The sequence below is a fragment of the Bufo gargarizans genome, unplaced genomic scaffold (genome assembly GCF_014858855.1).
Source record: "Bufo gargarizans isolate SCDJY-AF-19 unplaced genomic scaffold, ASM1485885v1 original_scaffold_2222_pilon, whole genome shotgun sequence".
In the NCBI taxonomy this organism is placed as follows: domain Eukaryota; kingdom Metazoa; phylum Chordata; class Amphibia; order Anura; family Bufonidae; genus Bufo; species Bufo gargarizans.
In genome coordinates this window covers 85,189-109,628 of record NW_025334698.1, presented here as the reverse complement: position 1 = coordinate 109,628, position 24,440 = coordinate 85,189, and the positions used below count along the sequence as shown (strand labels likewise).

Below are 24,440 nucleotides of genomic sequence, written 5' to 3'. Positions count from 1 at the left end.
GATACAGAGGCCAAGGTCTAGGAGAAACAACATATATTCCTGTGTTCTCTTAGAGAACACAGGAGAAGGGGGGGTCAGGCACAGGGGGTGGCCAGCAGAGGAGGTAGGTAATATACTTACCGAGACGGTTTCTGCCCACCCTGATTCCAGCAGTGTCATTTTTCTCAGTGTGCTCCTGCTTGGGGAGGGCAGCTACACTGGTAACAGGGGGGGATTTCCAGAAGTAGTAGCCAAGGTGACACTGTAATTGGCGGGTAACAGGATTTGAGATCCCCTGTTCCTCCTTGTCTTCCAGAGGTGGGAAACGAGCAGCAGGCTTGAGGACCCGCTGGTCTCCCACATAGTGTGGGAAAAACAGGTGGTGAGAGCCCACCTACAGTCCGAACCTGAAAACAAAAAAAAACTTTGGCAGACCTGCAGGAAAAATGTCTGCCTCCTACCGACACTAAGCTAAAACGGATTAGCTCAGGGTCTGCAGGAGGGGTATAGCTGAGAGAAGGAGCTGACCCTTTTTTTTGCCTAGTGTCGCCTCCCAGTGGCAGCAGCTATACCCATGATCTTCTGTGTCCCCTAATGATACGAGCGAGAAATGTAAATCACCCACCTTCCCCGGAATTAAAAAATTACATAAAGAATAAAAAAAATTATAAACCTCATGGCATCCCCGCATCCAAAAATGCCTGTACTACATATAAAATAAATATAAAAATATTTCTCCCATACTACGAATGGCGTAATGGAAAGAAAAAATAAAAATGGCTAATTTTTTTCATTCCTTCACTTACCCGAAAACATTGACTCAAATGTGATCATAACGCACACCCCAAAATGGTATCAATAAAAACTACAGACCGCCCTGCAAAAAATGAGCCCCACACAGCTCAGTAGACATAACTAAAAAAAATAAAAAAGTTATGGGGGCCAGAATAGTTTTTATTATTTTGAAGTATAAAAACACAAAAAAATCTACACGTATGTGGTATCGTAATCCTACTGACCCAGAGAATAAAGGGCACAGGTCAGTTTTGCCGCATAGGGAACACCGTAAGTAGAAAACCAGTAAAACTGTGGTGGAATAGTGTTTTTACATTGTATGCCATATTAAATGGTGGCATTAGAAAGTACAAAGTTTCCTGCAACAAACAAGCCCTCATACGGCTATGTAAACGGAAAAATGAAAAGGTTATGGCTCCAGGAAGGTGGAAGAAAAAATAAATGAAAAAAAAAAACTAAAAAAACATCCGGCATCCAAGGGGTTAAATATTCCAGGGTATAAGGAATGAAAACATAAAAAATTACCAAAGTAAAAGGACATGGAAGTGAAGTCCCATATATCACAGAGAAACCCCCCCCCCCAAAAAAAAACTGCAACATAATTAAAATAACTGAATGTACAAACAGTTACGGCTGCGTACTAGAGGAAAATGAAAGTGTCTGGTTTGGAAGGCGGTTAGCTGAACTGGTTAATTTTAGAGACTTCTAGGACTTCTTTTTCGGAGACATCGAGACGGTTGTAATGTATTTTTTTTTATTTTTTTTTTCTGCGCAGTGGCACCGTACAGTACCAGCTGCTGCATTCCTCCTACAAGGGGGTGGTACATGTGGTTGGAATTGTCCCTGACGATCACATCCGGGTCCTGACGTTTAGCGTTGAAGATGGATCCATCAGGCAGCAGGTTAGCTGGAGACCGTCAGCAGTCGCCAGCCATGCCGGAGGTCGTATTGTGTCCTGATCGCTGACTGTCTCGTTATAGGTTCAGGTGCCCACTCGCTGGCTTCACACGCTGCATGGGAGTTGCGGGATAGTGACTGAGAGTGTCCTGGTGTGTGCAGACACGGTCACCGCCTCCATCCATACCTTGTCTCTGCTGTCCGGAGAGGAGATGACCCAGCATCACCTGCAGGTCAGTTACATGCCGTTCACCACCACTTTACGGCACAGTTGGGATTGAGATTGTGTCACTTTTTTTTTTTTTTTTTTTTCCTGCCATGGCCAATAACGGAGATCACGTAACTGTACACGCATGGCTAAGTATGATTGCTTGCAGCATCTATCCATATAGTGGTAATTTGGGATCACCTATATAATGGTGTATTTTTTAGTTACATGCTGGTAGTTACCGCTCTGTACCTCTTATTTTAGTCTCTTGGCGTGGAAGCGATTGATGATATCACGGAGCTCGGCGTTGTGACAGCCCCACGTACCACAACAGGACCAACCCTGCCACAGTTCTTCCTCCAGATCTCTCCACGACGCTTCTTATTAATGCAGCTTCGAGATGGCATCCTAACCCCGCTGCGAGACTTCTCTCAGGTGAGCGTCCTCCCTAACCCCAGGTAATCGCTTTTCATCCATTCACGTTTTAGCACATTCTGTTCTTTTCCTTGTACCTGTTATTCCTGTTACTTGCAGTACCACTGTTTGCCAGCAGTGTATAAGCTGATTTAAGAGGAGGCGGCGCTCCATGCAAGTGCTGCTTCCTCCTGATTACACTGCCCTCTGCGGAGCAGTGTAATCACAAGTACCGGGTCCATTCACTTGAATGGAACGAATACTTGTAATTACACTATGCTGCCGCTGCAAGGGAGTCGACGCGCAGTGTAATGAAGAGTAAGTAGCACTCGCATGGAGCGCCGCCTCCTCTTCAAACAGCTGATCGGCGGGGGCGCCCAGTGTTCTGACCACTGCCGATCAGATATCGATGTCCTATCCTGAGGATAGGTCATCACTCTATACTGCCTGCACAACCCCTTTAAAGGCTCATCTGGTAGAAATGTGGAGGTGGCAGGTAACGAGCGCGTAACATTTCTATTTCTAGGCATATCTGGTTACTTTTGCTTCTACGGGTGACAAGTCCGTGGCTGCAGTTCTGCAGTGCAAGACCGACGCGGTGAGTGCCACGTGCAGTGATATATTACACTGACAAATGTTTTAATACCATAGGACACACTCAAATTTCATCATTGGTCCTATAGGACGCACTCTGATATAGACAACAGGTATAGAAAATAAGAAAAAAATGTATAGCAATCAAACCTTCCCAGATAAAAAAAAGTGGATGTTTTAATGTCACTAAGTTTGGGGGTCTAGGGTGGTGCTTACTAATTTGTTTTTTAGTTTTTACTTAATTATCTGGCGTATCTACCATAGAGGCACACTATACAACTGCTGTGCAGGCTGGTTGGAGAGGATCTGCCCCACGCTGATTGGCTTCTCCTCTACCTGACATTTTCACTGCAGTTCTGGCAGCAGCCGCTGGGGGGAGGGGTGCATAGAGATTCTACAGCTTTCACTGACTGTAATGGTCCTAACAATATATATTTCTATGCACTGAGCTCCCCCTAGTGGTGGCTGCTGGCAGCCAGTTTTATAGTATGCTGTGTGATGGGAAGCAGGAGATTTATCTGTGTATTTACACCTGTTGTCTGGCGTAAAGATACAGAGAAATATGATGTTCAGAGGGAGACACATATTTATGAAGCACCTTTGAGGCAGAAAGTGACTTTTTTATTATAACATATATTTTTTTTTCCTTTTAATTTTTTTTTTCAAAATTGTAAATTTATCATAAATTTAGGGAGTCACACTCTGCATTACGCGTTGCCTGAGAGTGTTTGACCAACGCATACAGGTGCAGGTGGGCCCATAGGAAGTTTTGCTATGGGGCCTTATGAGATCTGTGTACTCCCCAGGGTCTAACTAATACTAATAGCAGGTTTCCCCAATGTCTGGTACATGACCAGTAACCTTAGCAGCAGCCCCTGTAGACCACACAGGCTATACCTCTTTAGACGACACTGCTACTTTAGGGAGAACTTATTCATCCTCCCTGTTCCTCGTCCATGCAGCTTCCTTACATCCTTCAGTGCACACCTGTAATGATCACCTCCTCTTCTCGCTCATATCATTGGGGGACACAGAAGACCATGGGAGGCGACACTAAGCAAAAAAGTGTTGGCTCCTCTTCTCAGCTATACCCCTCCTGCAGACACTGAGCTGATCGGTTTTTAGCTTGGTGTCCTTAGGAGGCAGACATTGTTTTTTCTGCAGGTCTGCCAAAGATCTTTTGTGTACTCAGTATCCTCCAGGAGCATGAAAGGTCAGGTTGTAATCATTACATTACATTCGTTACACAATTTGCGGACCCATTCACTTTCAATGGGGCTGGAACGGATGCGAATCTGCATTTTCGGGATCCGCATCCGTTTTTTGGGTTCCGCAATTCCGTTCCTGAAAAAAATAGAACATGTCCTATTCTTGTCCGCAATTGCGGACCAGAAAAGCCATTTTCTATTAGGGTCTGTGATGTGTGGTCCGCAAATTGCGGATCGCACATTGCAGGTGTCCGTGTTTTGCGGATCCGCAAAACACTTACGGACGTGTAAATGGACCGTTGTTGCCCCCCAGTAGCAAGTATGGTCCTGATGATCAGTCTGAGCGCTTTATCAGTGCATTGCCCAATTTTAAGGATGTGGTCAGGGGTCTGCTTTCTGTAATCCAATTGGAAAATTCAAGGGTAAAAACCAGTAACGCTCAGCTTAGGTGGTTGTTATTTTTCTATCCATATTGTCCGTCCTTCATGGGGCTAAAAACCTCAGCAGCTCAAATTTCTCCCCTGTGCCGATAGTTTCATACTGTGTTATCACTGACACTAAAATGCAAAAATAACCTATGAGGTGTATAGGGGTTTTCAGCCTCTGGATGTATATGTTTAGGTTCATTGACTGCGAGCGGAGATCTTGAAAATTGGCAGGAATTTAATCCAGTTATCCACCTAAATTTTTATATCCGTATTTTTTTTTTCTCTTATTCTTACAAAGCAGAAAACCCCAGAAGTGGAGATTCCGGCCGGGCTGAGCTGCTCTCAGGTAACTGGCTCCTTACGATACGCAGCAGGTTGTACCTCAGGGGTTCATTCCACCCTGTAATGTTGTATCTGATTTCTGCAGGATGCCTGGTCATGTCCCGGACAGACCTTCACCCTCAGCCTGTACATGGCGGACAGTGGTCGGAGGCTCCTGGACACCACCATGACCTTCACCCTGGAGCAGAGCTGTGTGACACCTGATGCTGTGAGTGCCGCCATTAACCCCACCACCACCACATCCTAGCACTGTTACAGCCGACTTTTTTTCTTTTTCTCTTATCCCATCTTTCTTTGTGGTTTTCTAGTTGTACCTGCAGCTGTTCTTGAAGAAGGACGACTCGGTGGGTTATCGAACTCTGGTACAGACTGAGGACAACCAGCTCTTGTTCCTGCACCAACCAGGTGACCCTCTGGGGCTTGAAATATGGCAGAAAATCAATTAAATTATGTTCTTTAACATATAAAATATCTATAAAATCAAATCTTTGCATTTTATCCACACAATTGAGCTTCGGATTTTGAACCCACTGCATGCCAGTTTAGGCATTGTCCACATTTCCGTGTCAGTGTCACGTCCATGAAAAAAAAGCGTCCGTGTATCATCTTTGATGGGTCTGTGTGTCCGTATTTACCCTCCGTGTGTCATCTGTAATTCACGGTTGACGTTAAACACGACACTCACAAGTGAAAAGAAACATTCTTTTATTCCAGTCAATATAAATTCAACACGGAGCCATTGGCCAACGTTTCGGTCTATCCTAGACCGTGATCACGGCAGTACAAGCGGCTGCCTGAGGTGCATAGTGCACGGCCGTGATCAAGGTCTAGGATAGACCGAAACGTTGGCCAATGGCTCCGTGTTGAATTTATATTGACTGGAATAAAAGAATGTTTCTTTTCACTTCTGAGTGCCGTGGTTTAACTTCAACTTTGTTGCTACATTTGTACCACTGAACACCACCCACGACCATAGGAGTGCCGACCATCTTGTCTATCTGTAATTCACGGATGTCGCTCAGCTGAATATTCATTTCAAGAGCATTTTCTTTCGATGCCATCCGTTTTGTGTCCGTGATTTTCACAGACCTATAGACTTCAGTGGCCGTGTTTGGTCCGCATCACGGACCAAAGTAGTGCATGCCCCCATGATTTTTTTTTTTTTTACTGACGTGTGAACAGAGATTTAGATCAATGGGTACACATGTTGTCCGTGGAAGATGTGAACAGCACACGTCCGTTAAAAAACGGAAATGTGAACGAGGCCTTACGCTGTGGATTTTACCCTTTGCAATGCACAGGGTGAAATCTGTGGCAAAATCTGCATGTGACGCATTCTGCTGTTGCCACAGATTTTTTCTCCACAACTTGCGTCCTATGTGGACATACCCTGAAGAGTGTTGGGAATGGAGTTTATTGTATACAGTGGATTGTTAGTGTTCAATTATTGAATTGTATTTTTTTATGTTGTTGGCAGGGAAGACCTTATGGCTACGAGAGGAGTCTCTTGCTGACGTTGTCACCATGGAAATGGTTGATTTGCCACTCACAGGGGCCCAGGCTGAGCTAGAAGGAGAATTTGGGAAAAAAGCAGGTACAGGGGTGAGCGGGTGTATCGGCGGAGTTGTGGGGTGCTTGGAAGTTCCTCTGTGGGTATCTAATGCTCTCTGATCTTGCTTGTAGTTTTCATGTTAAGGCCTTTCCTTTTCTTTTTATTTTTTCTTTAATGCTTTCCTGGATCCAGCTATACAAGGTAATGTCGAGCAGATACGTCAGATGTATTGGTGAAATTAATTTTTATTGTATATTTTTACTATACTATAAAATTCCAGTAATCCAGCATACATGTCAGATTATTAAAATGAAAAAAAGTTTTAGAAATTCACTGTACACCCCTGTCCTCTTTGTTCAGAGTGGCATCCACACCACTGTCCATTACTAGATCCATTCGGACTACTGGAACTACTTTTGTTCCATGCTGGTTTAGCAGGATTTCCTGGGTGCTGGATTATTGGATTTTTACTACAGCGTTATTAGCCTGATGAACAATTATCTGCACGTTTTCTCCTGTTACAAAGAGTCCTCTTATCTACACTCAAAGTGAGAGTTTATGCAGTGATAAACTATATAAAAACCGATGCACATGAAAAGCGGAGTTGTTGCCGCTGGCAACCAGTCATATTCTAGTTTTAATTTTTCAGAGGCTCTTTGGGAAATTGGATGTAATCTCATTGGTTGCTTTGGGCGACTACCCCACTTTTTGTGTGCACCAGTGAGTTTTGCAGATTTTAAGGGGTTGTCATCATTTATACCAGTTCATCAAGGGGGTGTCTGCTCAGCAACATATCATGCTATGTTGTTGATTTGCCGGCAGAAAATCTGCAGCTTACCGTATTTTTCGCCTTATAAGACAGGGAGGAAAATAAGAAAAAAAAATTTTTTTCAACAAAAGGTGTGCTTTTGGTGGGTTTGGAACTAATGGTGGTCTGTGGATTGCACTATTACTGGGGATCTGTGAAGGACACTGTTATGGGGGATCTGTGGATGACACACTGTTATGGGGGGGATCTGTGGATGACGCACTGTTATATATGTGCCATCCACAGACCCCCCCCACCCCATAAGGCTACTTTCACACCTGCGTTCGATCGGATCTGTTCTGAACGGATCCGCTCATATTAATGCAGACGGTGGCTCCGTTCAGAACGGATCCGTCTGCATTAGAACTTAGAAAATTTTTCTAAGTGTGAAAGTAGCCTGAGCGGATCCGTTCAGACTTTACATTGAAAGTCAATGGGGGACGGATCCGCTTGAAGATTGAGCCATATGGTGTCATCTTCAAGCGGATCCGTCCCCATTGACTTCCATTATAAGTCGGAACGGATCCGCTCGCCTCCGCACGGCCAGGCGGACACCCGAACGCTGCTTGCAGCGTTCAGGTGTCTGCTCACTGAGTGGAGCGGAGGCTGAGCGCTGGTAGACGGATGCATTCTCAGTGGATCTGCCTCCACTGAGAATGCATTAGGGCCAGACGGCTGCGTTCAGGGCCGCTCGTGAGCTCCTTCAAACGGAGCTCACGAGCGGACACCTGAACGCAGGTGTGAAAGGAGCCTAACAGTGCCATCCACAGCCCTCCACCCCTTAACAGTGCCATCCACAGATGTTCCCCATAAAACTGTCATCCACAGATTCCCCCTCCCCCGCCGCTCCAGTGCCGCACTATACAAATATAAAATGTCTCATTCAATTAAAAGTGATTAAACATGCCCCCCCCCCACTCCTAATATTACCGTACAACCCAGGCAGGCCGGACGGCCGGCGCGTCACTCACTGACGTCACTTGCCTGCGCCGCCTGCTTCATTCATAAAGTAGGCGGCGCAGGCACGTGACATCAGGGAGTTACGCTTCTGCCCGCCCGGCCTGACTGCCTGCATTCTACAGAAGCTGTTAGGATGTACGGTAATATTAGGAGTGGGGGGGCATGTGTAATCACTTTTAATTGAATGAGACATTTAATATTTGTATAGTGCAGCACTGGAGCGGCGGGGCCGGACTACAGTGACTGCACCTGCCGGCGCCCAACTCCTCCTCCTAGTCCCTCCCCGCTCGCTCATACATCACAGCCTGCGATGTAAAAATGTCAGCATTCGCCTCATAAGATTGGGGGGAAAAAGTGCGTCTTATGGGGCGAAAAATACGGTATTACAGTATCAATATAAGGGGATACATTTTAACATATCTCATCCACACGTTGCAGGATTTTATGCGGTGTGGATTTTAGCATGTCAGTTTATGGTGCAGATTTTCACTGGGGTTTTCACCCTTTGCAAATGCATAGGTTGAAAAACCTGACAAAATCTGCATGGAGAACCATAAGGATTTTGCAGCAAATTTTTCCCGTTCAATATGTATCCTGTGTAGATGTAGCCTTGGAGTGAAGCATGACCCTTGGCTCAGTGAGCGCCCCTATAAATTTAGATGCCAGCCGTCCTCCAGTGCAGCTTTTTGCTCTTGCTTATAGAGATAGGGGGGAGATTAGTGTAGTGATTGCTCCCCACTTGCAGCCTTTACATCCGGTGCACCTTCTGTTGAACAACTGTTATTGTAATAAACTTGTCCCTGTTTCCGACCCATCAGATGGTCTCCTGGGAATGGTGTTTAAACGCTTGTCCTCCCAGCTGATTTTGCTGCAGTCCTGGAGCGCTCACTTATGGAAGATGTTCTGTGACGCTCGGAAGCCACGCAGCCAGATCCGCAACGAGATCAATATCGACACGCTGGCACGAGATGAGTTCAACCTGCAGAAGATGATGGTCATGGTGACCTCTTCTGGAAAGGTGAGCGCTATGGGAACTGGAAGGGCGCAATGCTCCACTTGGGAGCATTGATTATACCAAGGATGCTCAACCTGGGGCTCTCCAGATGGCAGTTCCAGTCTAGACTAGTTTTACTCAGTATGCAGCCATGAAGTAGCTGCCTGCTGGAGGGAGGCCTCCTGCCTCTCTCCTCGCCCCCTGTTGGCTCCACAGTCCAGGGTTAAAAGCCCCGAGATTCCACCCAGATGCAAAAGTACAACTTTCAGCATGGCATGCTAGGAGTTGTAGTTTTGCAATAGCTGGGGGGCCGCGGGTTTGGCATCCCTGGATTATACATTGTGGCTGATGACAGTTTGCGTATAAATGGATAGATCCGTCATCCTGATGATGTAAGAGCTCATCCCATTTTATGTACTCAAAGGGGTTCTCTGGTCTGTTCATATTGATGACCTATCCTCAGGATAGGTCATCAGTATCAGGTCGGCATAGATCGCCATAGACATAGCAGCAGCGAGCAGGAAGAGAGAAAAGAGACGGCATGTGTTCGCCTTACCTTCATACAGCTGATCGGCTGGGGTGCTGGGTGTCGGACCCTTGCTGATCTGATATTGATGACATATCCTGAGGATAGGTTATCAATATTAAAAGCCTGGAGAACCCCTTTAATCATTGTGGGATAAACATGTCTTCATTTTTGTCATATAAAGTGTGAACTGGCTAAAGTTCTGTGTCCGTTTTCTGGCAAAGAAAAGTAGCAAAAATCTTTTTGTGCCAAAATTTGCTAATTTTCTCTTTTTTTTTTTTTTTTTTTTTTTTGCTGTGCTCATCAGCTAACTAATAGGTGGGTGGGGGTAGGCTGTGGGCAGACTTCCATGCTTGACACATTTACCAGTATGTGAGCTAGAAAACTGGCACACGTTAGGCTATTTTCACACTCGTGTTTTGGGCGGATCCGTCATTGATCTGCAAAAACGGATGAGTTACAATAATACAACCGCATGCATCCGTCATGAACGGATCCGTTTGTATTATCTGTAACATAGCCAAGACGTATCCATCATGAACTTCATTGAAAGTCAGTGGGAGACGGATCCGTTTTCTATTGTGTCGGAGAAAACTTACATTGTGTGCCAGGACGGATCCGTTTGGCTCAGTTTCGTCAGACGGACACCAAAACGCTGCAGGCAATGTTTTGGTGTCCGCCTCCAGAGCGCTATGGAGACGGAACGGGGGCAAACTGATGCATTCTGAGCGGATCCTTATCCATTCAGAATGCATTAGGGAAAAACTGATTTGGACGGCTTGTGAGAGCCCTGAACGGATCTCACAAACGGAAAGCCAAAACGCTAGTGTGAAAGTAGCCTTACTCCCACGAATGTTCCACAATTATTAAGAACATCTTAAAAATGTGGATTTATGGTTCTCCAACATATTTGCTTATTAAGACTGCCATAACGAACACCATTTTTAATAGATTCCCCCCTTTGTGTTTTAATTACTTAAATTTTTAATATCTCTCCTTGCAGTCAGTGTATGAAAACATTCTCCTTTGCTTCCAAAGACTGAAGCTTATTCTGATCATGTCAGCTGACAAAGGGCATGTTACATTTCTTACAAAAAGCCTTGTACCTTTGTAAGTAGTACATGACCAGGTCAGGTTTTCAGCCTCTGACTATCAAGAGGAAGGTTCCCATTTCGTGACTGAAAGCAGAGATATTGAAAATTGTCTATTTATTGAAACTAAACATTTACAGAGCTTATCTTCATACAATGATATAGAACTGCTATGGTGTGGGATACAGTTCATTACCTAGAACTGTAATCCATTTCTGATGTATCGAAGACCTTCTGCTCTTTACCTGCAGCTCTTTGGGATTGAGAGCAGCTCTGGGAGTATCCTGTGGAAGTTTTACCTACCAGGAGTGAAGCCTGGAGCGTCCTTCAAGCTTGTTGTACAACGAACAACGGCCCACTTCCCTCATCCTCCTCAGTGTACCCTGCTGGTGAAGAACAAGGCAAGACTTTTTTTTTATATTTTTTTTTACCTGTTATCTGCAGATATAACAGTGCTGTGATTATTGAGATGATTGGGTTTGCCATACAACATAACTTACAAGCTCATTTTCTGCTACATATTTATTTTAGGTAAATCTGGACCTGCAATAGGCCAGAATCACGCATGTAGTTTTAGTTCAGTTCTGTGAATCCACTTGTGGCAAACTGCTTGTGTGATTGCAGCCTAATAGTAACAGCAAGGGTTGTTTCTGTCATCTTTTTCTAATCCGTATCATTGGGGGACACGGGCATTGACCATGGGTATATCTGCTGCCACTAGGAGGCGGACACGAAGCACAAAATATACCCTTCCTACAGGGACTAAGCTAAAACCATTTTTTTCTTATGTTTTTTCGTATGTTTGTTTTTCCCTTTTTATCTTGTTAGCTGTGCTGCAGGAAGCCTTTAGCTCCCTGTGTTCCCACCCAGGACACGGGAGATCAGAGGGTCTTCAAACCCGCTGCTCGTTCCCGGGCTCCAGAAGAAAAAAGAGGACTAGAGATTCCTAAATCCTCTGTATCCCGCCAGTTTTTGGGTCACCGTGGTCGCTCTGCGGTAAGCCCCCTACCCCCTGTTCCGGTGTTGCGGTCCTCTCCAAGGGGCAGCACACTGATAATGGTGACCCGGCTGGAGCTGGGGAGGGGCAGAAGTCACCAGACAGGTATGTATGTTCTCCTGTCACCACTCCACCCCCCCTCTCCCTATCCCGCCCTAAACCCCATAATTACCACCTCCCTCCCGCCTGCACTGCTCCCCTGTCGGGGATCGCGGTGGTGGAGTGAGGGGGTTTCTCTGTTTTTGCCTCTACGTGGGTTAGCAAGGCTATGAACGAGTGGGCAACCAAACTACATCAGGGCCTTACATTTGTGAAGCCTCTCTGGACTCGGCCAGGCTTATGGCCTGCTCTTCAGCCCTTTTGGTTGCTATTCGCCCTACCCTTTGGCTCTCTTGCTTGGCGGCAGATAATGTTTCGAAACGGGTCTTAACGGCACTCCCCTTTACTAGTAGCAGACTGGATGAGATTATCTCCGATGCTACAGGTGGTAAAAGCACCCATTTGCCGCAGAGCAGGGCGCGCTTCAACAGGTCGAAAAAGCACATACCTCTTTTTCGCCCCTTTCGGAGTTCTTCCAGCCCCAAGCGGCCAGCCGACAAGTCTGCACCAGGTCAGAAGCGAAAGCCTTCTTTCAAGCTTCAAACAGAGAAGTATTGGAAAATCTCTCCGTTCAGGGCACATGGACGCGCGAGGGACGCTCCCTTTCAATCAATATTCTGGAATTGAGGGTGGTTCGTCTCTCTCTCTGCTTCATTGGACGGAACACCTCCGGGGACGCCCAGTTCAGGTTCAGTCCAACAATTTCACGGTGGTTGCTTACCTCAACCATCAGGGCAGCACCCAAAGCCCGGCAGCCATGTCGGAAGCAGCGTTCATTCTCTCCTGGGCGGAGAACCATCTCCCAGCAGTTCACAATCCCGGCGTCGACAACTGGATCGCTGACTTTCTCAGCCGGGAGCGTCTCGATTCAGGCAAATGGGCTCTTCACCCGCAAGTTTTTCTAGCGATCTGCGAGCGGTGGGGTCGGCCACACGTGGATCTCATGGCCACTCACTTCAACCACAAGGTCGAGAACTTTGTTGCACGGTCCAAGGATCCCCTGGCGTACGACGCTTTTGTGATTCCGTGGAGTTCGTTCACGTTTCCCTACATGTTCCCTCCTCTTCCCCTCATTCCGCGTCTTTTCCTGAAAATCAGGTCCGAAGGTCTGCCCGTCATTCTCGTGGCCCTGAATTGGCCACGCCGAGTGTGGCACGCATCCCTAGTCTCCCTCCTCGCCGACAAACCCTGGCATCTTCCCCTTCAGGAGGACCTCTTGTCGCAGGGTCTGATCTTCCACTCAAATTTAAGGTCTCTACATTTAACGGCATGGCTGTTGAAGCTGCTGTACTAAAGGCTCGGGGCTTCTTGGATGCGGTGGTCCAGACCATGATTTGTGCAAGAAAACCATCATCCTCCCGGATCGATCATCGGACTTGAAAGTCCTACTTTAGTTGGTGCGAACGCCACCACCTGTCTCCCGTTCGTTTCTCGTTGCCGCTACTCTTGTCCTTCCTACAGTTGGGCATGAACTTCGAGCTGGCTCTCAGTTCTCTCAAAGGGCAAGTCTCTGATTCCATTCTATTTCAGAGGAACTTGGCTTCACTTTCTGCAGTTAGTACCTTTCTGCCGGGGATTGCACACGCTGCGCCCCCTTACCGTACTCCGTTGAATTCTTGGGATCTTAATCTGGTGCTCAGCACTCTCCAGTTTTCACCGTTTGAGCCTTTACAGCTGGTGTCCCTTCGCATCTATCTGTCTCGGACGTCATCTTTCCAAGGACGGATTCGCTTTTCGCCGTTTCAGAGGGGCCGAGATGAGGGCTAGCTGCGTCCAAAACGTCCATTTACCAATGGATTTGTTTGGCCATTGTGGAAGCGTACCACATCAGTGACCGGGCCCCACCCTTCCGGGTTACTGCTCATTCTGCTCGAGCAGTAGGGGCCTCTTGGGCAGTACATCACCTTTACGTCTTCTCACGCCTCTCTGGGGCGTAGAGTTTTGCAGACGGAGGTTCTCTGATTGGCGGGAGAGTTTCTTCGTTTATGACCCACCCTTGGGACTGCTCTGTAACGTTCCATGGTCAAGCCTGTGTCCCTCAATGATACGGATGAGAAAACTATATATTTTTTTTGTACTTGCCATAAAATCTGTTTCTCTTCTGTTCATTGGGGGACACAGCTCCCACCATTCTCTTGTTTATGGGCTGTTTCTGGCCTGTGTGGTTCGGGGTTGTACATAGTTTGGTTTTCTTTTTGTCTTGCTTTTGCACTAACTGATTTAGCTTAGTCCCTGTAGGAAGGGTATAGCTGAAGGGAGGAGCTCACACCTTTTGTGCTTAGTGTCCACCTCTTAGTGGTAGCAGCTATACCCATGGTCAAGCCTGTGTCCCCCAATAAACGGAAGAGAACCAGATTTTACGGTAAGTCCATAAATCTAGTTTTTCCTATGTAAAATATTCTTGTTTCTTTTCCAGGAGACGGCCATAACCTCCATTTATGTCTTTAACCCTATCTTCGGAAAGCTGAGTCAGATGACTCCTCCTCCTCTGCAGCGACCCATCCTTCAATCCCTATTGCTCCCTATAATGGATCATGACTATGCCAAAGTACTGCTCCTGCTGGACGATCAGCATAAGGTGAGACTGGGACTCCCTGGAATGTAAGGGGTGGTATGACCAGTTGTCCTCTCCTCTCAAGGAGGTTTTAGATTTTCAGGAAAAAGTTGGTGACCAATATGGACACCATTACCGTATACATTTATTTTTATTTCACTCACTTCTATAGCGCCGCTGGCATATTCTGCAGTGATTTACAGACACTATCATCACTTGCTGTCCCCCAGTGGAGTCCACAATCCAAATTCCTGATCAGTATGCCTTTGGAGTGTAGGAGGAAATGCACTCAAACACGGGGAGAACATACAAACGCCATGAAGATATTGTCCTTGTTCAGATTTGAACCCAGGACCCCAGTGCTAACCCTGGAGTTAGCTGCAGCTATATAAGAGAATTTATTATTGGGCAGAAACGCCACTAAAAACTCTAGGAAAGCTGAGTGCCAAGAAGTATGGCCATCAGCCTCAGATTATCCAGCATTGTTTTCTCCAATCTTTCAGGTCATCCCCTTCCCATCCACAAAATATGTCCTGCAGCAACTACAGGAATTTTGTTCCACCGTCTTCTTCTATCTGGTGGACTCGGAGAGGGGGAAACTCACTGGACTTCGCCTGCATAAGGTAACCTGTTTTAGGTAAACCCCCGTCTGCCTTTCTGTTTCTTCTGATGTTTCTACTCACTTGAGACTTTTATCTTCCAGGATCTTTCAACGGAGGAGATCTGGGAAATCCTGCTCCCACCAGAGCTCCAGAGGATTACACTGGTGAAGGGAAAGCGTTCCAATGAGCATGTTCACTCCCAGGGGCGAGTTATGGGTGACCGCAGTGTCCTCTACAAGGTGAGGAGAGAGGCTATTTCTACAGCATCCAATCCATACTTTGACAGATCTTCATTAGGGATTTCACCCCCTTTTCTGGATGTTATCATTTTGCAGTACTTGAATCCCAACTTGTTGGCGTTGATTACGGAGAGCACAGACACCCATCCGGACCGCTGCTTCATAGGAATCTACCTCATTGATGGTGTGACTGGACGCATTATACACTCATCCGTGCAAAGGAAAGCTAAAGGTCCTGTCCACCTCGTTCACTCTGAAAACTGGGTGTTGGTAAGATCCGGCTTCTAATAATCCCCCTACTAGTTATCCAGTATACGTCTACCCAGTATAATGTGCGTCTCCATTCCTTCCCATTCAGTACCAGTATTGGAACAGCAAGGCTCGACGCAATGAGCTCTCCATCCTGGAGCTGTATGAGGGGACAGAGCAGTATAACAGCACCAGCTTCAGCTCTCTGGACAGACCTCACCTCCCACATGTCCTTCAACAATCCTACATCTTCCCCTCGTCCATCCGCGCCATGCAGGCCACAATCACTGAACGTGGCATCACCAGCCGACACGTCCTCAGTGAGTCTAATTATAATGTATTGGCTCCTATGTAAGGAACGGGGCTAGAGGCATCGGGCACAGCCATTTTCCGGATCAGTGGGGTTCTAGTTGTCAGACCCTCATGAGTCTCGGAATAAGATATTCAGATAGATAATGATATTTTGTTCCCCTGGGGAAAACCAGAATCGTTACAAAATTACAAGTTCTGCAACTTTCTTTTAATTCCTTACTGTCACTGAATAGAAACCCTCTTTCCAGTTTTTGAGTTAAAGGCTGAGTGCTTTTTACCTACGCTGATTTATGACAATCCATGTAGCGGACTAGGTTAGGGCTGGTGTTCAGCTTTTGGATGTACCTATGGTGTTAAGTGCGCTAAAAATGATGGCGTTTTTAGCCAAATATCTTGCCATAAAGAATGAAACACGTCAGAAAAATGTTTCGAAAGTCAACGTAGACGGGGCAACCAACTTGCCATATATTATGCCTCATTTATCAAATTAAGTGCAGCTTAAAAGACTCAAAATGTTAAGGTAGATTAAGCTTGCTTCTGTGGTAATGTAACTTGTTAAAAAGGTGCACGGCAGACCAGATAGATGTGACGTTTATTCAAAAAGTCTCAATTTTAGCGATTTAATATCGCTTATCAGCCTTAAAGGGGTATTCCGATTGGTTGAAGTTATCCCCTGGTCATAGGATAGGGGATAACTTTTAGATTGGTGGGGGTCCTACTGCTGTACTCCGGAACCCCCATAGAAATGAATGGAGCAGCCACGAGCACGTGTGAACTACTGCTCCGTTCTTTTCAGTTGATCTGCAGGGGGTATGGGGCCCCCGTTATCGTGATCGGTGGGGGGCCCAATCTAATAGTTATTCCCTATCCTATGGATAGGATATCATTTAAACCAACCAGAATACTCCAAACCAGTTGAGCACAGATGCATTGTTGCAAATACAACTAGAAAAGCTACAATTTCTGGGGAAATTGTGTGAAGTGTTCTTGCCTCCACCAGTAGTCCACAACTGGAGTGGGCGGAGTAACTGGGTGGAGTGGCTTGAGTAACTGGCGTGTGGTTGGAGTGCCTGGAGTAACCATGGAAAGGTTGGACTGGGCAGAGTAACTTTATGGAGTGGGCAGAGTAACTGTGTGGAGTGTTTGGAGTGAGTAAAGATAGTAAACATTACACTAACCAATTGATCAAGCTTCATAGAGTGAGAAATGCATTTCAACCTTTTATTTATTTATATAGCACATTTAATTGCAATGTTGTTGCCCAAAGTGCTGCACAGCTACATTAAAACATGCATTTATAAAAACATTAGCAGCCGATTTGTGTAGGTGGGCTTGAAAATGAGGGAGTGGTGGCAGTTTAGAAACCATGTCCTGATTTTTCAGCTCACACTCTAGCTTTTGTCACTCTGCTGGCTGCTCACACACCTGGGTTCCTATGGCAACTCACACTACAGCAAGGGCAGAGAAGAGCGGTTAAAAACAAACTTGCTCACTTTACTGGCGGTTGCCATCTTCAAACGTTTGTAGTTATTATTATCAATCCTACAGCGAAAAGCTTTATATTGTTAGAATCACCAGACCTACATTTTGATGCATAGGATGTGTCTGAAATATAAAAAATTAAGGCACAGTCGCAGTTTAGAAATTGCCCTTTAAATTTGAGGTGGCTAGAGTCGAGATTCAATGAATGTCAACGGGCGGCGTGAGTTGCAAACAAATGGTCATATTGTGAAAACTATCAGGACTATGGCTTAGCCATTTTTAGTGGCAGCAGGGATGGCTGAACGTTTTGATATAAGATTTGTGTAGGTGGGCTTGAAAATGAGGGAGTGGTGGCAGTTTAGAAATCATCCTGATTTTTCAGCTCCCACTCTAGTTTTGAACATTCCGCCATTCATTCCTAGGGGACCAATTTTGCCACAAAAACGCAGATATTTCGTGAACCATTTGGTGAAACGTTCCACAAAGTAATAGCACACCAATCGGGTACAATCTGCACGTTTCGGCATATTACTGTCTATGTAGTGTAAAAACTGTGGGAGGAGTTAGGGTGGTAAATTTGGGCTATAATAATAAGAATATATATGTGAGATAACAGTAAGTGGTCTTGCCATGCAAAAACACTTAATAAATTGTCTTATTTTAAGACTGTCTTTAAAAAAATGTCGCATTTTTTGTAAAATGATGGATTATTAGCCTGCAATTATAAGACACATTATAAAAATAGCATGCGCCTTTTGATAAATGAGGTGAAACAAATCACCACTTTTGATTTGTGATGTAAAGATTTTTCTGGCGCCAAATATGCCAGTATTGATAAATGTCCCCCAGTGTTTCTATTCATTGGCAGCAAGCAGAGAAAAAAATAGATTTACTACAAAGTTTCGGAATTTTCAGTTCTGCAATGATTAAGCTTCATAGGACGGGACCCCAGCCCTTTAATCTGCAGAGTGTGTGACAGATGGCACTCTTCAGTGTTTTTGATACAGTGCCACAAAGCCGTAGTTGGGGTAATAATCGCGCGTTGATGATGGGTTTGTAGTGAGTGGCACTAGTCACTTAATTCATTTATCTCTGCAGTTGGACTTCCGTCAGGCGCAATTCTATCCCTTCCTAAGGCTTTACTGGACCCTCGCCGGCCTGAGGTGCCAACAGAGTATACCAGGTAAGGTGGAGCTTTCCAGATTCTCTCACTCATGTCATTGGGGAATATTGTCTCCTATGCAAGGAATGGGGTTAGAGGCATCGGGCACAGCTATCCTCAGGATCAGTGGGGTTCTAGTTGTCAGACCCTAACGAGCCTCGCAATAGGATGTCCCGTTTTCCCTCTTCCTGTTGAGGGTATGATCACATGTATCAGATGCACTTAAAGGGGTCCTCTCACTTTAGCAAATGGCATTTACCATATAGACAAAGTGAGTACTAGGCACTTACTAATGTATTGTGATTGTCCATATTGCCTCCTTTGTTGGCTTGATTCATTTTTCCATCACATTATACACATGCTCATTTACTGGGGTTACGGCCATCTCTGTAGTGCAGAATCAAGGTGGACAGGATGGGAGCTGCTGCACATGTGTGCCTATGCACGCACACACGGTCCCGGCCACCAAAGAAGCCGATGCTTTTTCCTATAGTGTGCAAGCACGACCACCACTGCTGGACTGCAGGGTGGTCGTAACCATGGAGACAATATGGACAATCTCAATACATAAGTAAATGCCTGGTATTAAAGGGTTTGTCTCATCACAGACTATGGGGTCATATCGCTAGGATACGCCCCCATTGTCTGATAGGTGTGGGTCCCCGTGAACGGAGCCCCGAAAATGGTGGAGAGCGCACTGCTCATGTGCAGCCGCCCTCCATTCATTTTCTATGGGGCTGCCAAATATAGCCGAGCGCTGGCTCAGCTATTTCCATTGGGCCCATGGAAGTGAATGGGAGCTTTGGCCGGTCATGCGCTGTGTGCTCCCATTCACTTCTATGGGGAGAGCGCTTGGTGGTGGCCGGAACCTGCACCTATAAGACAATGGGGGCATATTCTAGCGATATGCCCTTATTGTCTGAGATGAGACAACCCCTTTAACTTTATTTACTGAAGTGAGACAACCTCTTTAAAATCTGCAGCGTATTGCAGTGAGATTTTTAAGTCTCATTGTGACGACCACCCGCCAATCCCGTCGTACTATGCCACAGTTGCCATACAGGTCTCCACTAGAGACTTCTGGAGGCGAATCCACTGTGAGCACAGAAGACGTTTAAGATTGGTTGGTGGGCCCAGACAGGATGCAATCACGATTGTATGTACAATCGGTAAAAATAAAATGACTGATTTCACGCTGGAAATCAAATTAATTTGCTGCCACCACTCTTCGTATTGAATCGGGGCGAAGAGACCCCGGCTAGCTAATCCTAAAGGGACGAAACGGTTATTTGCAACCTAGCTAGTACATTAACAATTTATAAAAATAACACAATTTGGTAGTATGTCTTCTGAGGACAGAGTTCTTAGCATAGATCAGGTCATCAAGTAACAAGGGCAAAACTGGAACGATGAAATCGTTAGTTTTTATTCTAAAACTACACACAAAAATATATATATTAAAGCTGACAGATAAATATACCGGCCAGGTGAACAGATTGGTTTGGATAGAAATAGTTAGAGGTGGAAGGGAATAGAATGTCTGTAAGTTCAGAATTACCGTGGTAGTGTCCAGTAATAGGCAAAGTCTTTGAAATAATAATCCAAGATGGTGGGGTGCCCGTGTCCCTGCGGGCGGTCGAGATGTTAGACGACGTCAGATGGTAGATGAAGGACGCAGGACCTCAGTGTGTCACTGTTTTTACCTACTCTGAAGCGGGGAGTGGTTATGACACGTTCAGGTCCAGCCTTGGGTAATTGGAACAGGGGCAGTCCTTTGCCCCATAGGGAGAAAACCTGGCAGCATCTTTGCTTTGCCCATTTCTCCATATCCCGTAAGTCCAATCAAGAAATATAGTAGATATTGATAATCAGTACAATTTTACGCATCATCTGATAACAAATACGACTAGAAGATAATACAGGGTGCCCGAGAACCTTTATATCTCAGAGCGGGAATCTCTTATTTGTCCGCGGGTTTCCTAGAAGGTGGGTTAGGAGAACCAAAACCATCTCTGAAAAGATGGTTCCTTTCCCATTTCCATAACCCATAAAATATTAGGAAAATATGGGAAGAATATGAAGTTTATGGATTGGAGGTGACTTTCAGGTCATCTTTCCTCCTGTACCAACCAGCTGTGTGATAAGGATCTGTCCTTTTCTTCTGAAGCTCGCTGCCCAGGCTAAAGGTGTGAGACCCCTGCTGGTATTGGAGACACTATGGCTGCAGAGAGACCAGGTTTATGAGGTTCTGTCAAGAGAATACCAGATTGATGGGTACTTAAACCTGGCATGGGGCAGGAAGATTCTTTAGCAAGAAGGTGCTAATTGTACCTCTGATCTGTGAGTTACTCCTTTAGTGAAAGAGAAGATTCTTAGTGAAGGCTCTTTTGTCTTTGTGATTGAGAAATATGGCGCATTTGTGATTTCCTAGTATCGCTGTGGATCGCAAAGCGTCACACCTCCCCCCTTTGGAAGATTGGGGAAGGAGTGGTCAGCAAGACTGGGACTGAAGCAATCCCAACTCCCTATTTGAGCTAGTTACAGCGGGAAAGTCCGTCAGCATTCTGATGGCGACTTCCCGGTTTGTGCTGAATCGTGAAATCGTACTGTTGGAGCGCTAAGCTCCAGCGGAGAAGTTTTCCGTTGGTACCAGAAGTACGTTTCAGCCAGCTGAGAGGGTTGTGATCTGTGATGACCATGAAGGATCGTCCGTATAGGTACGATTGTAGTTTCTGTAGGGCCCATACGATCGCTAGGCACTCTTTCTCAGTGGTGCAGTATGCGGTTTCCCGCGGGAGTAGTTTTCGGCTCAGGTAGAGGACAGGGTGCTCATTCCCGGTTGCGTCCACCTGACTAAGGACGGCTCCCAGACCGTGGTCTGAGGCGTCAGTTTGTACTAGGAACTGACGGGAGAAGTCGGGAGCTTGAAGGACAGGAGCGCTAGCTAGCGCTTCCTTCAGGGCCTGAAATGCCTGTTCTAGTTCCGAGTTCCATGTGACCGTGTTGGGTTGTTTTTTGCCCGTTGCATCGGTCAGCGGTTTAGCCAGAGTACTATAGGATGGAACAAACTTCCTATAGTACCCTGCCGTTCCCAGAAATGCCTGTATTTGTTTTTTGGTGTTAGGCCGTGGCCATGCTACAATGGCATCGACCTTCCCTATCTGAGGTTTCAGGGTCTGGCTGCCTACTCTGTGTCCTAAGTACTGAACCTCTGTCATGGCAATCTGACATTTGTTGGGCTTAATGGTCAGATTGGCAGCGGACAGTCTTCCCAATACCTGTGACAGATGATCAAGGTGATCTTCCCAGGTTGGACTATATATGGCTATATCGTCCAGATAGGCTAGGGCATAACCTTGCATTCCTTCCAACAGTTCATTCATGGCCCGCTGAAAGGTGGCGGGCGCATTCTTCATCCCAAAGGGCATACGAGTAAACTCATAGAGGCCAAAAGGGGTGATGAATGCGGATTTCGCTCTCGCCTCTGGCGCAAGCGGAATCTGCCAGTATCCACGGCTCAAGTCCATGATTGTTAGATAGCTGGCGGACGCCAGCTGATCCAGCAATTCATCAATTCGAGGCATGGGATACGCATCGGTTATGGTGATGTCATTCAGTCTCCGATAGTCGACACAGAACCGGGTTGTCTTGTCCTTTTTGGGGACTAAAACAACCGGGGCGGCCCATGGACTAGAGGATTTCTGGATGACCATTAACTGTAGCATCTCATCAATCTCTCGTTTGATTTCAGCCTGCACTTCGGGTGAGGTGCGATAGGGGCCCTGCCGTAAGGGCTTGTGGGTCCCTGTATCAACTCGGTGAGCTGCTAGGTTGGTTTGGCCAGGGATGCCTGAGAATGTGGCGCTGTGCGCACTCAGGAGAGTGGTGAGCTGAAGCTTCTGTGGGTACGAGAGGTGGGGGTTGATGTTCCAATCATCTGCCACGTCTCGTAGCTCTGCTAGCAAGTCTATCAGTGGATCTGGCTCTTCGGGTTCTAGCTGGCTACACACTGCTAATACATACTGCTCCCTTTCCTCGTGTGCTTTTAACATGTTCACGTGGAACAGTTTCTGTCGCTTACCCCCGAGACTCACTAGGTAAGTGACTGGGTTCACCTGTTTCAGAATGGTGTATGGCCCGTCCCAGGCAGCCTGCAATTTGTTCTGCCTGACAGGGAGTAGGGCGTATACCTTCTGACCTGCTGCGTATGACCGCTCTCTGGCATGCTGATCATACCAAGCCTTCTGTTTGGCCTGTGCCTTTGCAAGGTTTCCCGTCACTATGGTCATGAGGGACTCCATCTTGTCCCGAAATTTTAGGACATATTCAACCACAGAGACTTCTGAGGGGTCACCTTTTCCCTCCCAGGTCTCCCGAATCAGTTTTAAGGGCCCTCGAACGTCTCGTCCATATAGGAGTTCAAAGGGCGAGAACCCAGTGGACTCCTGTGGCACTTCTCTGTAAGCGAACAGCAAATGAGGCAGGTGCCGCTCCCAGTCCTTCCCCTGCGATTCCACGAACGTGGCCAGCATTTGCTTTAACGTTCCGTTGAAACGTTCGCAAAGGCCGTTGGTTTGCGGGTGATACGCACTGGAAGTGGTGTGCTTGATTTGCATCCTCTCACAGAGGGCTTCCATTAGCTCCGACATGAAGCAGGAGCCCTGATCAGAGATCATCTCGGCGGGGAAACCTACACGCGAGAAAATCCCGATCAAGGCGTCTGCCACCGTGGCCGACCTAAGGGAAGACAGTGCTACCGCCTCTGGGTAACGGGTGGCATAGTCCACGACCGTTAAGATGTAGCGCTTGCCAGAACTGCTAGGAATGGGAAGGGGACCAATTATATCCACTGCCACTCTCTGGAAGGGCTCTGTGATCACGGGCAGTGGCTGCAAAGGAGCTTTGCGGGGTCCTCCAGCCTTCTTAACCCTCTGGCAAGTGGTACACGATCGGCAGTACTTCGTTATGTCCGTTCCCATCGTGGGCCAGTAAAAATGGTTCTGAACACGTTTGTGGGTCTTTCTGATACCCAAATGTCCTGCAAGTGGAATGTCGTGGGCTGCTTTGAGCACCTGTGCCCGAAATTCCCTAGGGAGTACCAGCTGTCTCGTGTTCTCACCTGCGCCACCTTTTGTAGGCTGTACAGCTTCACAGTACAGTCGGTCGTTCTCCCAATAGATTTTATATGGAGTGCCCTCACCTGGGGGCTGGCCGGCTCGGGCCCTAAGTGCCCCCAGACTAGGGTCACCCTTTAAGGCCTGCACGAATGCAGCGCCACCGGTCTCCTCCAGCTGACCAGTGACGTATGAGGTCAGCTGTGGAGAGTTACCTTCAATGCTGGGGTCAGAGGTGGGTGGAGGGACGGCTGGTTCTGTCCCCGCAGCCCCATCTGAGCCCAGGTTACTGGCGACACTGGAAGCGTCTACCAGCGCAGTGACACAATCATCATCATCATCACATGAAAAGGTCTTTCTCGCATTGTTATCCACCTGAGGGTCAGAATCGCCCGAGGGGGTCCCTTCGGTCGGTTCTGAGTTCAGGCGGCTGGCCATAGAACGTGTAATGGCCAGAACAGGTACAGCATCATTTATATCACCATTGCTAACACTAACACACGCATTCGGATCAGCAATGACAGGTGCAGAAGTAGGCAAATGACATTCGGTTGCTTGTACATTTAAATCTGATACCTCCCTAGGTGCGTTAGGGACAGTAGAAATAGCAGGCAAGGTGTCCCCGTCTCCCTGTTTCCCCAAAGGGCTGTACAGTACCTGGTTTTGGTCAGGGAGTCCTGCTTGGGCCTCCTGCGTGCTTGCAGGGTATTCGTAATGGGAAACAAGGGTGCCCAAATCAGTGCCAAGCACTGTGGCAACAGGAATATCATCCAGGACCCCAACAACCCGCTTTTGCCGTCCCATTCCCCAATCAATGGTGACTTGGGCTTGGGC

General features: G+C 46.8%; 1 protein-coding gene across 2 annotated transcripts in view; it reads left to right on the top strand.

Annotated features, from left to right (window-relative positions):
* LOC122924088 (ER membrane protein complex subunit 1-like) overlaps positions 1-24,440 on the top strand; it is a 38,667-nt gene that overhangs the window by 7,017 nt on the left and 7,210 nt on the right. Inside the window, exons 6-21 of one of the 2 annotated variants that reach the window (XM_044275011.1) lie at positions 1,550-1,676; positions 1,755-1,904; positions 2,144-2,314; positions 2,820-2,891; positions 4,825-4,869; positions 4,951-5,073; positions 5,174-5,270; positions 6,343-6,459; positions 9,004-9,203; positions 11,048-11,197; positions 14,309-14,470; positions 14,950-15,069; positions 15,150-15,287; positions 15,384-15,557; positions 15,646-15,856; positions 18,429-18,513. In XM_044275011.1, coding sequence (XP_044130946.1) covers positions 1,550-1,676; positions 1,755-1,904; positions 2,144-2,314; positions 2,820-2,891; positions 4,825-4,869; positions 4,951-5,073; positions 5,174-5,270; positions 6,343-6,459; positions 9,004-9,203; positions 11,048-11,197; positions 14,309-14,470; positions 14,950-15,069; positions 15,150-15,287; positions 15,384-15,557; positions 15,646-15,856; positions 18,429-18,513 — 2,142 coding nt within the window. Of the gene's footprint in view, positions 1-1,549; positions 1,677-1,754; positions 1,905-2,143; positions 2,315-2,819; positions 2,892-4,821; positions 4,870-4,950; positions 5,074-5,173; positions 5,271-6,342; positions 6,460-9,003; positions 9,204-11,047; positions 11,198-14,308; positions 14,471-14,949; positions 15,070-15,149; positions 15,288-15,383; positions 15,558-15,645; positions 15,857-18,428; positions 18,514-24,440 lie in introns of both variants that reach the window. The other variant, XM_044275010.1, reaches the window with a different exon arrangement.